This window comes from Melanaphis sacchari, unplaced genomic scaffold (genome assembly GCF_002803265.2).
Source record: "Melanaphis sacchari strain LSU unplaced genomic scaffold, SCAv2.0 Contig117_pilon_pilon, whole genome shotgun sequence".
NCBI lineage: Eukaryota > Metazoa > Arthropoda > Insecta > Hemiptera > Aphididae > Melanaphis > Melanaphis sacchari.
Genome location: NW_020270456.1, coordinates 606241 through 624502, shown reverse-complemented (window position 1 = coordinate 624502; position 18262 = coordinate 606241). Strand labels below are relative to the sequence as shown.

The window sequence follows — 18262 nt, the reverse complement described above, 5'->3', positions numbered from 1 at the left end:
ATTTACCATCAATTTCAATGTGTTGAAAATCTGTTAGTACATTATTTATGATAATTTCTACACAAATAAAATAAATTAATATATTTTTCATAAATTACTCAAACATTAGATATGTGCAATTAAAATTAATAGGTTTATTTAATAGTATAAAAATTATTGAGAAACATTAATTTGTATTAATACCAAGTTATGTAATTTGGAAGAACCTTAACTAAAACCTTATTTGTTAATTGGGTTTTTACACTAAATTATCATGTTATAATAGTGAGATAATTTTTGTTTAGGCTTCTCTAAAAAAAAAAAAAAAAATACTAGAATGTTAAAAATTCTCTTAGTAATAATTCAATATAAAATATGCCCAGAGGTAATTTATATTTTTAAATTGTATTCAAAATAGACTGTTGTCAAATGATTATAACATTTAACTGACTATTCATTATATATTATCAACGACTAGAATTGGCTGATTTTTTTGTGTAAATGTAAAATAAATGTATTGCAATACAATACAAATACATGTGAATATGAATGTGTTTATGTAATAGATGTTTAGAAATTCCTTACCAGTTATAAGCCATTATTGCTGCCTACATTTAAAAATCTATTTACCCATATTTACCATTATGAATTAATAAAAATTATTTAATTAGGTTTTTTTTTTTTTAAATACTGAATAGACTGCAAACTATATTATATCATTCAAATTAAAGAATGAATAGATATATCTAATTAAATTTATGTATATATATATCATAAATATGTATATATTAAAACCTTAATGTTTATTCTGAGTATTTAAGAGAAAAAAATAATAATCTACCAGTATAAAACAGTTTTCTAGTAAAACTTAAATTACTGGCAATTAAAAAAATAAATTAAATTAACAACATGGTATAATTATTAACTTTTAACTTTTATTAGAATTTAAATAAGTTATTGCACCATTCAAAAAAAAAAAAAGAAAAGACATCATTTATTAGCAATGCTAACTTCAGCAAAAACATAAGGTTCAAGGTTGATATTAATGACTTGTTTGATCTTATCACTTTGGCATTTGAAATCGATCACTCTCTTATGAATTTGCATTTGGAATTTGTCCCATGTCTTAGATCCTTCACCACAAGATGTTTTTCTTGTAGTGATACGCATAACTTTTGTGGGCATACGCACTGGTCCTTTAACTGGTAATTTCTTATGCTTAATGTTGGTAATCATCGCGGTACACACTACAAAAAATTATTTTAATTAATAAGACAATATACTGACATTAATAAACAATAAAAATATACTTTACCAATTTCCAAATTTTTGAGGTTATTAGAAGTCAGTGTTATACGAATGTTATGCTTTTTTTGCTCAGTTGGAGTGTTTTCAACACCTTTTAATTCCGAATCCTAAAATGAATACAATTATATTTTATCAACTTTAAATTTTAAGCAAGCAATAGTAAGTAGATAAATAAACAATATACTTAGAAATGTATTATTTATTTAACAAAACATATTTTAATAATTATAATCTGTCAATATAAATATAAATGAGCAAGTATGTTAAAAATCTAGTAAAAATATTTAAATAAAAAAAAATCAATAATAACGATCAAGTTATTGTAATTAAATTAGTTGAATAAAAAAAAAATCTTTATTTAAAATTTTTGTAAGCATAGATTCTTATTTAAATTATCTAGGTATTTCAATAACCAAAATTATGAACAAAGAAATTTTTAGTAATTTATCCTGATAATATATGAATTAAGCTTATAATTTTAGAGAACATTTTTTAAATGTATTATATTTAATCACATGTTAAATAATTAAAAAATAATTTAAAATTTTAAGAAATAGGATCAAAAAATTCAGTTGAACAAATTTGTCTTAAGTTGACTAGGTACGTAAGAATAAATTAGGTAATTTAATCATATGAAAAGTATTAATGATTTATGCATCAAATAAAGCAAAAGAGATAGTTATCAATCTCACTGATCCATTTTATGAGTAAATAAACTGTTTAAATTGATCTGTAAATAGATAATGATGTGAAAACAATGAAATACTTTAAACATTAAATAAAATAATAATAACACTTACAATTATTGGAACTTAAAGAAATTAATTATTTTGAAAACAATGATATTTAAGTAATGCCAGAAGTAACCAAAACATTTAAAATAAAATATACATTACATAATCTTATATATAACTATATACATAACTATTATGCTTACATAAAATGTAAAAATGAGTGGATGCAACGATTGGAATAAAATACACAAATGTATACTTTTAGAGGTGGAAATTCATTAATAACAATATAGGAGACCTATTTGTACGTAGACAATTTGAAGACTAACATTATCAAAGATTAAACGATTTAGTTTTAAAAGTATTTGATAACAACCAAAAATTAAGAACTCCAGACAGCACACTAGGGAGGGTTTAAGGGGTGACTAATAGTATATTTTACAAGTTGTATACTAGCATAATAACATAGGTTTTATTTTAAACAATTAGTGCGTCATGATACGGTCACATCTGTATGGTGAAAGAAAACTAAAGCTGTTTGCAATTTTTGAAAAATGTAATGAAATAAATCAAGTACTATTCGTATGGCATTCATTGCCGAAAGACCAAATTTTACCAAGTTTAAGCGAAATAGTACAGTCACGCATCGCGTCCCGTTTAAGTTTTCCGAAACATGTCAAAAGTTTGAACCGAAAGCCGCAATCAATTAATAACTAGGCATACAATACTCACCATTTTTTAATGTCAAAAATATAGTAGGCTGATGACGAAAATAAAATAAATGGAATCGATTGTACGATTGAATATTACCAAACGTGGACAAACGATCACAACGCCGAGTAAAATAAAATTATTAGATTATTCAGGAGCAGTGGTAGGCGGACCACGACGTACTTCGGTAATACCACTATATGCCCTCTCCCAGTGCCGCCAACGTGTTCACTTCACCGTGGTATCCGTACACCCCATTATTTTATAGTTATGATTGTTATGAATATTTTGCTGTCATTGTAATAATGTTATATGAGCAATTTATGGTCTGTGATATCGAATTATCGCAGTCCAAGAGACAGGAGTCTTAGGAGGAGCGTTTAAACACAGAACTGAACCTTTCTGCACATGCGCCAGTACTTAAAATAAATTTAAATTTCTTATTTGTTATCTCTTCACCAATTTTAATTTAATCAAAGAATTATATAATACATAATATGTACTTTCAATTAAAATGTTCTTATTAAACTATGTGTCCCTTGTGTTTTATAAACTTCACAATATTATTTTATAAAAATTATAACATTCAACACGGAAATACTGAATTAAAAAATTAGGTATATAAATATTATTAAGAGATATAATGTTCTAAAAAAGTAAAAGGTAAAAAATTATGTAAATAATATATCCAAAATTAATAATATAATAATAACGTACCTATCAAATAAAAAAATATTAAAATTTGATATGAAAATAATGTACATAAAAATAGTTAATATTTATTTAGTATTCAGACTTATCAATTAAAATGTATAAATCTAATGTCACTAGAAAAGAAAAAAAATCGAGAGTATCTACACTACATACAGATGCATCGGTACATGTATATGTCTTGTTTCTACTGAATATAGTTGACATAAGAATGTCGATGTCAATTTGGTATTAGATACGAGGAGACGAGGATTAAACTGTAGGTAACTTTTTTAACCCGTGTAAAAAATAAACAAGTTTCAAAGACGGCAATTATTTATTGAGCATACATTTTTTAAAATTTTTATTTAAATTTTTAATTTTTTAAACTACAGAATCGTCATTTACAATACTTTTAGTGATGTATAATAAAGGAATAATTATTTTAATTTAAAGGGAAAAACATAAAACCAATAAATATTTTTAGCACAAAAAAGCAAAAAAAAAAAAAATATTGACACAGACAATTAATTTTCAATTTTGGTTTTAGAGGCCCCTTAGAGCTGGAAGCCCGTATGAATTGCACACCTTGCACACCTAATAGTTGTGGCACTGAGTGCATCACAACATATTACTTGAATTTTAATTTTTTTCTCATATTCTCAATAGTAATACCATTTACTGTTAAATCTAAAATTTCTGAAATCAAATTTTGTAAGAATTTATTGCTGTCTTTTGGTTTTTCATACCCATGGTATAATACCAATGGAAATATATATTTATAATGAGGTTTTATATAAGCTAATATTGACCAAAATTGACTGGAGCTAGATTTTGATAAAGGTAGTCCATCAATATCAATTGCAATTTTTATTTCATCATGTAAAGAGAAAATTGATGCACATTTTTTAATACCATTACCAATCCAAAATAATAATATTCAGCATTGTCCTACAATCTTTAGGCAAAAAATCAAGACCAGCTTCATTTTTTAGTATGTCTAAGAATGCATTTACAGCATTTTGAGGAATATTAAAATCTATTGTCCATTTCCAGGGCCGGACTGGGTAGGGTCCGTCCCATTATCCCAAATATAATAGCGGCTCTACTCATTGAGTATCTGACTATAGGCATAATTTATATTTAATAATTTATTAAAAATATTGATAATTTGACAATCTTTAACATCGGTAGAACTGGTAGGAGCAGAAGAATTTGTATCGATACTGTTTTCCAATTGAGTAGATATATTTTCCTAAATATACATGTTATTATATTATGATGATAAAAAATTAAAAATACATATTTATTTTGAATGTATGTGTTTTTAGCAAAAGAAACCTACTGCTTTTAATTAAACAATAGCTATGCATAGATAATTAGTAGGTATGTAATATGGGTATGTCTATTTTGCTTAGGCCAGAAGAACACAGGAACATAGAGTATGAGTACATACAAATCATTGATATAACTAATCAGTCGAGTTTTGTTCGTGAAATATAGACAATAACGGTCATCTCTATATTTTTGAGAAACATATTTAATTTGATTTATACTATAGGTAAATAACCTAACTTATAGAATATAGATAAATCATAATATATTCAATCGCTTTAACTCGTACTCTGCTACACCTGTGATCTTCAAAATACTACCCTCAAGAACAGGGTTACTCAGGTAATAGTGAACAGTATAATTATTATATTAATATTTAGTCATATGAATAAACCTTGTAAAACGATGCTATAATATCGTTTCTATTGTGTTAGTTTATGAACGCAGGTCATAAGTTTCTAGGACCTGTATAATATAACTTAAAAAACTTTATTTGTATCAATTCAACGACCCGATCCTTAAGACCGGTTCGTATAGTGGGAATAGCAAACCAACTATTCCTTAACTGGATAAAATTAGATATATATATTGACAGCCACTTGGTTTTAATAAACGGGTAAGTATGTTGCACTTGAAAATAATTTATTATTAACTAATAGGCTGAAGGGACTTGAACAACCTAACAATATTGGATGGACTCAACTCCGATAACTCAAAAGTATTTGCGAGACTCAATTCAATTTTATCCATTATTCTAACTATTGTAAATATTAATATATTCAACTATGCTTATATTATTATTATTTAGAATGATAAATATTATATGAGTCATAAGTATATATGCAATATGTTAACTAAACTGGTGTTTATTTCTATATTTACCTTGGTCAGCTTACTCATTTTTTTAAGACATTTCTAGTGGCAAGTTATTAAACATTTTTTACATCTTAAAACCGATTTAAAACAATTGATCTTGTCACAGTATAAACTAAACATCTTTTGAACCTTAAATGTAAAAGAAAAGTTGATTTCTTGAAATCATGTTCACATTTCATTTTTTTCGTTTTTAATTATATCTTGATAAATTAAAAATATTCAAATAACTATTTCTAAAATCTAAATACGTTAGAATAACTCGGGTTGTCCATAATGTTAAATAACCAATTTTATTATTATTATTTTTATTTCAGCCTGATAATATTTTATTTGTTAAAATAATTACTGGGTAACATTAAATATCCTCGTTTTGTTTTAAAGCGATGTTGACAGTGCTACAAATCGGTTTAATCATTTTATTACCTATTGTCCAAATGTTAGAAGTGCATGAATGTAATAAATTTATTACAAATTATAATACAAAATGTCATAGGTTTAATAAGGCACTAACTAGTTAACAAGTCATCATTAATATTTTATGATGTATGTACATGTAGCAATATCTTTTAAAAGATACAATATACAAACATTTGAAAAGTAAATATTTATAATAATTTAAAAGTATGGTTGGTAAAACTAAAAAGAACTAGTCACTAGGTATAACATTTTTACTATACTACCAATTGGCAATTATTCATTTTGAGTAGAACAATTCTTTTTTTTATTTTGTAACAACATTTTCTTGAAACTACATAGGTAAACCAGTGTCACAGTCCCAGATTTCAATAATATTATGATTTCACCATTGTACAAACGTACAATACATAAAATGAATAGTTTTAATAAAAATAAATGGATGTGTAATTAATAATACTTACTAAAATATTATTTAATGTGAATGGAAAACATAATTTTAGCTGTTTTAGGTTTTTTGCAGCAGCTTTTAAATCAGCATTCTGTTTCAGTCGAGCTTTTTCTGTGCCCCCTTTAACTCGACGATTCAGTTTAGCACTCATTTTTTAAACTTTTAAAGTGAAAATTTGCGTTATGAATTTAGAATTATAATTATGAACAATATGACGTATTTATACGAATATTGAACATTCAACTATTTAAGTTTAAACAGAAACACAAGGAAAACTAATTACTTTGATTATCATAATATATGACATATTTTGATAACGGATTTGGCTGGTAATAAACTAGTACCCACAATATTATAAAGAACCTTACAGTTAAATTAATTTAAAAATAATATTCTTTACTTATTTATAATAATCTTATAATATAAAATCGTACTATAATCGACACCATAGAACCTATGAACTATATAGGTACTAGATAGTATATCAGATAATATAAATGTATAATAATACAACGTTAATCTATTTTTAGCAAAACTATACGTTTATTTTTCCTACGAAATGATTTATCATTAAAGAAACTTGAGAATGAAACGATACTGACTTTTAAGTTATAACTAATAAATAATAAAAACTATTATACATAATATACTAATATATTCTATACACTAGTCACTACGTCAAATTACGCGGATGTGGCTATATCCCATATCATATTATGTCGCATTACTATATTTTAATATTTACTTATCTACCGATATAATCGTACTTACAACAATAAGTTACAAGGCATCGGCCCAAAACCCATCCAAAGACAGCGGCCCACTGTCCTCTAGGACAGTAGACCACTGGGCCAGTCCGCCCCTGTCCATTTCCCAATATAACTTGTTTAATATTTTTTTTTGTGGTTAAAATGTACATCTTCATAAATTTTATTTAATCTACTTATTGATGCTCTCTCGTCGTTATTAGTTATTATAACATTATGCTGAATGTAATGGTCCAAGTTATCAAATCCAACAGATAAATCTTCAATAGATATGCATTTGGAATTATTTTACATCGTATAGGAACAATCATGTTAATTTTGATCATTTGTTATAGTGTTATTATAATTTAAAACTAAATTTCATTATCAACATTGTTATCATTATCATCAGAACATGAGTCTAAAGCTAATAATTCATTTTTAATTCTTCTACGTTTGGTTCTTATATGATCGCGATGAGTTATACATTATTTGTTACTTATTTATAATTATGTAGATGCGTGACTACCCAACCTAATAATAAATAGATCGCGCTTATGACATATACATATAATAGCAATATCTATAAATATATACTTAATACTTATATATAATATTATATTATAAATCATATTATGAAGTAGTATATAATATATATTAAAATAAACCAACCTGTAACCAAATATATGGTGTGGAGATTCCTCGCTGCAGGTTGTTATGCGAAATTGTTATGGCACTTGCAAAATAAAGTGTGACCGGCGGTACGCTGGACGCAAAATGAATTCACTCGCAATAAAAATTAAAACGGCGTCTTGAATGATAAAAAAAAACCAATAGAACACAATATGTACATACATATTTGGAGTTTCTATCGAGGCAAGATAACATAAATAATAAAATATTAAAATGTTGTATTTTTGTAGAAAAAAAGGATTAACGCGCACACGCGCGCATAAGACAGTGTATAGAACTATAGAGTGTAGACGGCTGACGTCTGAACTCTGAATATCTGATGGACACAAGACGACGACTATTCTTAACTATCGCGGGACGTGAGCAATTAGCGCTGGTGGTTAATATTTCGATAATGCATCAATTGGATTTTCCCACTGTATCAAATAATATTTATACTGTTATTATATCCTACGTACTTCAGGTTTAAGATTATTATTATCATCTAGATTTTTCGTATTGGGCTCGTCCTGTTTCATAATAATAAATAACATTATTGGTATGTAATTATCGCCTATAACAATGCTTATATAGACAATAGACTGTATCTTATTATCTTAAGCGTGTGCAAACTTTATATAAATAAATAATAGGTCCTTTCATAAGAAAAAAAAATCACCGAATATATTTTGTACCGAAGATAGGAAATCTCAATGTAGGTAATATTTTGTTAAACTTAAAAGAAAAAAGAAATAATTTATTCTAAAAAAAATTATTCTGAGCCGTCAAACATTTTCTTTTAACATATACCTGATAATATATCAGTGGTGTATTGGTAAATATTTTTATGGGTATATATAAACACTAATAAAATATGTATAATCGACCTCAAAAATTTTTCTCATTGACCGTTATACTAAAAATAATTAACTTAATCTTTTATATTATGTTTATAACTAGGGTTGGAAATGTAATGCCCTATAAAGCTCTTAAAAATGCTTTAATAGGTACCTTAAAAATTCTAAGTAATGCACAAAAAAAATGTAGTAAAATTGTTTTTATTTTTAATAAATTTAGTATACATTTAAAATAATATTTGATTAAATTTTTAATTTTTCTATAGGCAAAACTTCAACTTGGATTTCTTTTAATCAAAAAAAAAAAAAAAACAATTATTTCCTTATTATATTAGTTATATATTTTTAAAATTATTTCGATAGATTATTTTTTAATATTTTAATTTATCCCGTAGGTAGCAAGAAAACTAAAAAAATAATATTTTTATTTGAATTGAAAATAAAAATAAAATTTAAAAGCTTCAATTACCTACTAAATTGTGTAATTAGTGAATATTGTTCATATTTTATGAGGAAAATTAATCCTTCAATGTCATTGTTATATAACATTGATATTGCTTTAAAAATATTACCTATACAAACATTATTTTGATAAAGAAAAATTAGTTTAATTAATAAAATCACAGGCTACTAGACTGAAGTTATTTCTATAGAATTAATACTGAGAATATTAAGTAATGGCTTAATTATTTTAATTACAGAAGTAAAGTATTATTGAGAGCCGTAAAAACCTTTCACGCAGTATCATTAACTCATTATGTAGGACATTTTTGGTTTTCCAAATATTTAGGACAAATTGTGCATCATCTATTGAACGTTAACAAATACTTAGGTACGTTATCTTCATATAAACGCAAAAAATGTTAATTTAATTTTCATATTGATTAATAAATGATTTCCTTCTGGATTAGTCAATATTATTAATTTTGTGTTGTGTACTTTTGAATTTAGCTTTTCTGTTTATTAAAGAAATGCGTTTAAATGCAACGTTTGCGCTAAGAACAATTTAGAACTGCACAAGTAGGTACCTGAACTTAGCTTGTATACACATTTTATTATTATCATTATTATGTATCAATCCACATCATAGAAAACATATTATAATCCACATTGGTTCATGGTTGTATCATGATACGACATTTGATTGTTATGAATTATAGCTGTAATACAAATTGTTTTGGTGTAGTATTATATAGTATAGGTATTAGTTATTTTTTTACAATGCTAAAATAAGTAGCAGTAGGTACTGCACATTAGCGCAAGCCCTGTTTAAATTATAATAAACTTTGAATAGTGAATGTGTTGATGGAAAGTGCAGAAAGGAAATTTTTAGAAGGGGTGCTTATTGCTTAAACACTAATATTTCTATTTTGTTTATGCTTTCCAACGGAATGATATTTGTGTATTATAATTCTATAGTACGATACAACTATAACATCAATCAGTATTAGTATCCACTATTTTAATTTACTAGTGATGACTTTAGAAAATTAGATTTTCCATTTCGTATGTCCTTTTATTTTTCAATACGAATGCCTTGCAATATATGAGTTTTATAATTAGGCGCCCAAAAAGTATTTAAATACAACCGAACACTCAATGTTTCTTATCACAAATCGCATGAAAAATAGCCACTTATCTTTGGCCGCCCGACTTAACATTAGTGTAAGATAAATATACAAAACGTGGTTATCAATGTTATCATACTGTTATTTTAAAATTTAAAATATTAACTATTAAGGCACCTCAACGAATTTACAACTTTATAATATAATTTAAATCATTCTTATTAATATAATTAACAATATGAAAGCGCCTCATGGATATTGTGACCTACGCGTTGAGCGAGTTAACGATGGTATTATCAACACTTTCATTGAATGTAAGTAACGTTTAAAATTGTATACCAAGTAGTAGTGTAATTAATAGTGCATATATCAGTGTTATTGGTGAATAGAAATATTCAGTCAAATTGTTGACTAAATTTGTTGAATTTATTGTGCATCTGATGTTAAATAAATAGAGCTTTAATTATTTTAGTATTGTGGTTGAATATTTCTTTACAAAAAATTTGTTCAATTTAACTTTTAAATGCCGATTTCTGTTAAGATATACTCATTCATATTTTATTATATTTTTCCATCACTTAAGGCATATACACATTATTGTAGTGACAGTACATTTTATCACTAATGCCACTGAATCAGTGTAAGTAAACCTTAAAGAGAAAATCCTTAGGGCATAATTAAGATTTAAATATTAAATACAGGGCTAGATTCAGTGACAGTTTTATTTGAACAGAGCAAGCTTAAAATTTATCAACCACCCACCTACCACAGCATGAATTTGATATTTTACCAAATAAAAAATCAGTTTGATTGACTTATTGTTTCATTTTCATGATAAATTTTTTGTCTGTTGGTTATCATAGCTTTATAACTTATAGCGCTAACAAAAAATAGATATATTGAAATTTCTATATTATAGATTATTTATTGATAATTATAATTATTATGTACTATATTGATGATAATTAACAAAAATATATTATTTTATACATTATCATACATCATACCTATTCGTGTAGCATTTTGGAATGTATTTTGTGAATATGTTTTCCAATCAGTTATTCTATGATTCAAGGCACAGTGAACATATGGTTCACTGCACTGTTTTTTTGGAAAAATGAATACCAAATTTTTTCATAGGTAGCAACATAATTTTTGAGTTCATATATTGGTTCAAAAACATTGTTATTATCTATTACAAAGAAATATCCTAAATAATTGTGCATTTATAATTCAGTCATCAATTAAATTACTGTTTTATTGTTAACTTTATAACCATTTAATTTCCTTATTCAGTTGGTTAAATTACAGCCTTATAAACCATTTCATAACCATACACTTTTAATATATAGATTATTTAAAAAAACATTGTTGCATTTATGTATGTTACAGTCAATGATAAAAATTGAACACTTACGTAATTTATGTTAGTAGCCAATTTATTAAGTTATTTTTGTAAACTACTCGATAATAATGTTTTATAATAATGATTGTTTATTGTTGTAAGTAAAAAAAATAAAGTAAAATAATTTTGCCTCAATAATCAAATATTAAAATTATTAACCATTGACTGTTGGTCAATTACGTAAGTGACAGAAAATACATATTAATTTCATTAATTACTGTTATAATTATTTGTCTTGTTATTAAATAATAATTTATTGTTTATTTTTGCAAGGCATGCTGTTATGACATTTTGAGTTTTACAACATTCCTACTGATCAACAAATATATTTGTTTGTTCTGCACTTTAGTTTGTAACTGCATCTTTTGTAATCTTGTGATCCAGTGACTCTATTAGAATCTGTAGCTTTTCTTACCGTAGTTTCTTTTTCATTATTCACAGATTTCAAGTCGATGAAAAATTGTTTGCAGGGATCGATCTGCATCAAGCAAACAAATTTTTAAGATCGCTGTTCTCTGTACCTAATTAAAGTCAACCATTTATAAATTCAAATAAACAAATTTAAAAATTTAATTATAATTTATAAGTATTTAATTTTTACAAATCATCTTCAACTTTGATAATAACTTCTCATAAGTTTTGTGGTGACCCAAATGCTCGATCAACATCAGATATTGATATCTTAAAAGCATTCACTTATATTATTTTTATAAAATTTAAAATATAATATTATTTTACATGTATCTAATGTATTTTCTTGTTTCACAGTTGGTAAAATTTACTTCTTCAATATTTTGATATGAATTATGTAATTCAGTTATTTCTTTCATTTTATTAAACAATTCTTCTATATCTTCTCCTATTTTTAAAGAATTTATTTCATCATGTAGTTAACCAATCGCTAATAATTCAGTTCTGGCAGTACAGCCAAATATAGCTTCACAAGGAGACCTTCAAATACTATTGAAATAAAGGTAACTAAAATAAATAAAAAAATGTATATATATTTTTTTTTATTTGTAGTTCTCTTTTATTTTTATATGTTACGAAACAAGTGTTTAAAATAAAAAAAATTATATTTTTAACTTATGCATATGAGCACAATATTCAAAATAACTGTTTTAAGAACTTTTAAATATTTTTTTCTAAACCATTTTATTATTGTTAGTATGTTTGATCATTCTTAACAAAATGTTGATTGTCGGATACACTAATAATAAATCAAACAATTAGCTGTTTTGTTAAAATTTGTAACAAATCCTCTAAAATAAACCATAATGATTCTAGAATGGCATTTTACATTTTTTTATTTAACCATTAAATTTTTAATATAGTCTGCATAGACTCAGCCCCATTCAGTGTTAAATATATTGATAATGAATCATTTAGTTATTTTTACAAATCTATGATTAAAATATGACGTATCAAAAAATGTAACTTAAGGATGAATGATTTAAGTATTTAAATATTTTAAATTAAATAAACATTTAAATGATAATTGATTTTTTTTTTTTAATATTGATATGGTTATTGCTTATTTAATTAAATTATTCAATTCTATGTTATGTTATATCACATACTGATTCATTGATTTAAAATACTTTAATTAATAGCTAAAAAATAATAGTGTTTATAATCAATGACTAGGTATGTATGCTTCTATATCTCCACTCTTTACATTACAGACTTACTAAGATTAGTATTAGAAATAATAAATATATCATTGTATATTTTAAAATAAAATATTAAATTTGTAATATTGCTGTATAAATCTACTATTTGATAATTTATAATTATGTAATTCATATTTTGTATTAATACAATGTATTATTGTTTGCCATTTAAAGTTTATATATTTTATTTTTATAATTTGATCTTACCATATATATTTATTTTTATATTTCATAAAATTTTATAATCAATGTTTAATAATTTAGTCATAACTTACATGATACATTTCTTTTATGAACCCTTCATACAAACAAATATTTAATAGTATCATTATTTTCTTGAATAAATAGTCATAAATTATTTACTAACTTGCATTTTTAAATGAATTTAGTTACTGTAACTTGTAATCACTTATAAATATCCAAAGTATCTTATATCTTGTAACTAAATAATCATTTTGAATGTAACTTGTTTATCACTGATGATATCAGATTCTAATCTAAAATAATAAATAGATTGGTATCATCCAATTTAACATTTAAAATATTTTATTCAAATGTCTTGCCTGTGCATTTTTATTTTCTATTATGAGAAATTTTTTTTATGTATGTAATTGTTTATAGATGGTTACACTTTGATCGCAGTAAATACTACAGTAAATTGTTCACTACTAGGTGTTGGGAATTCTAATAGAAAAAAAAAGAAAATTGCAGAATGTAATGATGAAAATAATGAAGAAAACGACTGGGTACCAACTCCCAAGTTAAGAAATGTAAGCATTTAAAATTTAGTATAATATATTTAATATATAGTATGAAAGTCTAAAATATGTAATGTCTCTTACTCATAGTTTGAAAATAATATTATCAATTATACTATTCTTCATAATAATATGGACATGAAACATATATATATATATATATTATGAGTAAATATTAATTTTATTTTTGTATCATAATACTACGAGTATAACAGCTCATAAAAAGATAAAATCTAATTATATTTTTTTTTTAGCATGATGATTCCAAATTGACCATAATAAATCGATTGACAGTACAAATAACAAATATTGGACAACTACATAGAATTGTAAGGAATATTATATATGTTTTGGAAAAAATAGAAAGTTGGACAATGCACACAATCTTAATTTAATGGTCTCCCTAGGAAAAATTCTACATTGTGCATTATGATCAAATAAAAATTGACAAAGTATACAAAAAGAGAGTTAAAATTAAAAATTAGTTAAACAAAATTGTATTAAAAAGAGAAGTATTTAAAATCAAACAAAACTATTTAATAATACTCCTATTAACTCACCTAATATTATGAATCACTATATATTATCAGGCATGGATTCAGGTAGTGGATATTTAGAGTAAAATTATACATTACACAGTACATACATTACTCATATTGTTATGACAATTAAAATAATATAAATCTAATACTTATAACAATATTCTCTCTTTGCATTAATTTCTATCTAGAAGCACAAATTTAAAGTTCTAATTGATAAATTGTAAACATTTATAATTTTCCAAAAAAATATAAAAATATTTATAGTTGCTTATATTTAAAATCTCATCACTTAGTTATTAAGGTATAATAAACTATAACTATATTCAGTAAATTATGATTTAGTATAATGATTTTAAGTTAAGCTTGTATAGGTTTTGTCTCTAAAAATTAAAAGAAAACTGGAATGACACCCGTAGAATAGTACTCAGTTACTGTATTTATATCTTTATTAATGTGAGCATTTCTAAATAAAATTTTGAATAAATATTAAAGATCTAAATGCATAACATCTGAACTATTGTAATGGTATCAACAATTTATTATTGTTGATATTTTGTCAAAAATTAAAAATTATCTTCAGAGGGAGAGAATAACTTATGCCATAAAAAAATGTTTTTAAAAAAGAGACCTCAATATTTCTTGAACTGTACTCCCCTTTTTTAAAAATCCTGGATTTATGCTATATTATAATATATCTTTTAAAATGAGTAATGAATTTAAAATATTAAATTGGACATATATAAAATAATAAATTAGATATAGTATTTTTTTCTGTTATTGTTTATTGTACATCATTATTAAATTAAAAATTTTATTGAACTTTTAATACTATAGTTTTTACAAAGTTTTACATATGATATAATAGTTATATCTTTGCTGTCTTATTAAAAAATTTCAACATTGTTCTTCTTAAATTAATTTGCGTAGTTAGATATTATTAAAAGCAGTAGTCATAAAATATTTATTAATAAATATATTAAAATAAATTGTTATCATATTATATAATTTTCATTTTACATTAAGCATTGCTTAATAAGCACTAAGGTCAAACTAAAAAAAAAAAAAAACTGTATACTGTTAAAAAACTTAATATAATACTGTCTAACGAGTATGTTTAATCATTTTTTTTTTAATAATTAATCAATTCAATTCACATTGTCCACAGAATTCTGAGTAAAGTATATTTTGTTTGAAAATTATAGAAAATATTGGAGTCTTAAAATTATGATTTTTGCATTGTCCAAATTTTTCAAATATAGTTTACTATGTCCATACATCCTTCTTTGCTAATAACATGTACAATAATTAAGCTGTTTAAAAAAATTGATCCCTTTTATTTTTTTTTAGTTCAATTCTCAAAATTTCAAATCATATATTATTCTTGCAGTAGAACCATTGAACGATCAAGTTCTTCAGGTATGAACTATTATTATTATTTTTTTACTTTTTGTACTTTTCTCTGTCATCCTACCATTAATATATTATGTGAGAATCTAACTTAAATCTGCCTATATTATTGTTCTTTTTCTTTTTTTTTTTTGCATAATAAAATGAGTGATGTTTATGAATATTTCTAAAACACTGGATATAAATTCATCAAATATGGTAAACCAGCCTTACAGTTTTTTTTTTTGTATTTTTTTTTTTTATTGTCTACCATAATACTAATGGTGTTTTTGTTAATCAATAAGTTTAGATTTAATCTGTGATCTATTATTGTGAAACCCATGGTTTGTCTTGTAAAATTTTGTGGGATGTTTCTATTTCTTGGGGTAGTGCTAGATATTGTTGAAAATTTTTCATAGTATTATAGATGTAGATTTCTACTGTCATTAAATGTTCAATACTTTTGTGCGTCCATGTTCATTATAGTCATGTGTAATAAAACCATAAGCCATGTGAAGTTGCAAGAGGATAAGTAAAAGTATGAAGTTCATTATGATTATGTTGAAGGTTGAGTATAATATTTTTGTCTTATAACTTTTAAATATATATATGTATATATAGTAAAATACAATGTTTGCTTAAACAAACATTATATAATATGAGTAGTTTTAAAAATTAATACTAATAAGTAGTTCTTAATATATAATATAATGTATATTATTTGTTAAAATTGTTGTTAATTGTTATTAAATTTATACTAATGATTTTTTTTTTTTTACCTTTTTATACTTTTATTTGCCATGTTATTTTTTTTTTTTTATTATTGCTAATTTTAATGAATATATGACGTTTATTTTTTTTACTTAAAAGCATTTTTTATGATATATCAATCACTATTAATGTGTTTTACACATTATGTTTTATTCTAAAAATGTTTGCATATACTTATTTGTATAAAATAATATCTTATAAATTATTTTTATTATGTATTATTTTTTACTTTTTTTATTTACAAAAATGTATTCAATTTGTGCATATTTACGCTATTTTATCTCAATTAATTTTTTTATCTATATCGTATGTGTTTCTTTATACATTTTTACTATTTTATTTATTTATTTATTTTTATAAATTTGATTGTTTAAGCTATTAAGCCTTGAGTATCTTATGTGTTTCTTTACACATTTTTTTTTATTTTTTATTTTAATATTTATCAATTTTACTCTAATTATTTGTATGATTTTTCATTTATACGTTTTTAACACATTATTTTTTTACTATTATTTTATACCTATGTATATTTTTCATTATTTATTTATATTCTTATATTAAAAACATTCAAACATTTTTGTATACAATTAATTGTATTATTTTATTTATTGAGGCTTAATTTAGTTATACATATCCATTATTGAAAGGTTACATTTAATTAGTATTTCAATTATATAATTATTTATAAGAGATAATTACATTCTCTTGATTGCTATTATTTTGTGACATTTGCAAAAATTATATTTGTTTTATCAATTATTTAATTATAAGTTTTTATTTATTAATTTAGCTTATAAATTTTAAAATTGTATAACAGAATTTAAAAATCTTGGATATTAACTTGATTTATTTATTTGTTATTTTATTGTAAATTTATTCAAAAGATTTTTTTAAATATCTGGGGATTTATAAATAAAATAACAGCCGCTAGGTGGTTGCCACTTTGTAATAATTTAAAAAGACATATAAAATATATCGAAGTTCAATTATAGGCCTTTAAATTAATTACAAATCATTATATCACCTTCCTTCTTCTGACAGTAACTTTTCTTTTGATGATGTAGTTAATGTTCTGCATATGTGCATATGTAGTAAGGTGACCAGTATATATTAATTAATTTCAGGACTTTCTTTACTCAAGTACACTTATTAACTTGATTATAATTTTTGTTGAATTATTCAACATATTTAATTTTAACTATAAATAATTTTAACACTTATGTTTTCTTATATCCGATCTGCGTAGTCTTTTACACTAACTTGTGATCGTTTATACAAAAAGATGGTAAGAACATTGTTGTTTGACCGGCCTTTTTATAATTGATGTCTTATCCTGCAAGTGTGTGTGTGTGTGTGTGTGTGTGTGTGTGTGTGTGTGTGTGTGTG

The 18262-nt window shown here is 24.1% G+C and overlaps 2 protein-coding genes across 3 annotated transcripts in view; one reads left to right on the top strand and one right to left on the bottom strand.

Annotated features, from left to right (window-relative positions):
- Nucleotides 1-945: 945 nt before the first annotated feature.
- LOC112604010 (40S ribosomal protein S20-like) lies at nucleotides 946-2833 on the bottom strand. Its single transcript, XM_025352866.1, has 3 exons — nucleotides 2754-2833; nucleotides 1295-1394; nucleotides 946-1226 (listed from the first exon to the last, which is right to left on the bottom strand). The coding sequence occupies exons 1-3, from the start codon at nucleotides 2754-2756 to the stop codon at nucleotides 970-972; spliced, it is 360 nt and encodes a 119-aa protein (XP_025208651.1). The 5' UTR covers nucleotides 2757-2833; the 3' UTR covers nucleotides 946-969.
- Nucleotides 2834-10512: 7679 nt separating this feature from the next.
- The window catches only part of LOC112604001 (ribonuclease P protein subunit p30-like), a 10289-nt gene continuing 2539 nt past the window's right edge, over nucleotides 10513-18262 (top strand). For both annotated transcript variants that reach the window (XM_025352855.1, XM_025352856.1), the window contains exons 1-4: nucleotides 10513-10655; nucleotides 14041-14189; nucleotides 14432-14506; nucleotides 16067-16135. In XM_025352855.1, the coding sequence (XP_025208640.1) occupies nucleotides 10580-10655; nucleotides 14041-14189; nucleotides 14432-14506; nucleotides 16067-16135 (369 nt within the window). In that variant the 5' untranslated portion in view covers nucleotides 10513-10579. The remainder of the gene's footprint in view (nucleotides 10656-14040; nucleotides 14190-14431; nucleotides 14507-16066; nucleotides 16136-18262) is intronic.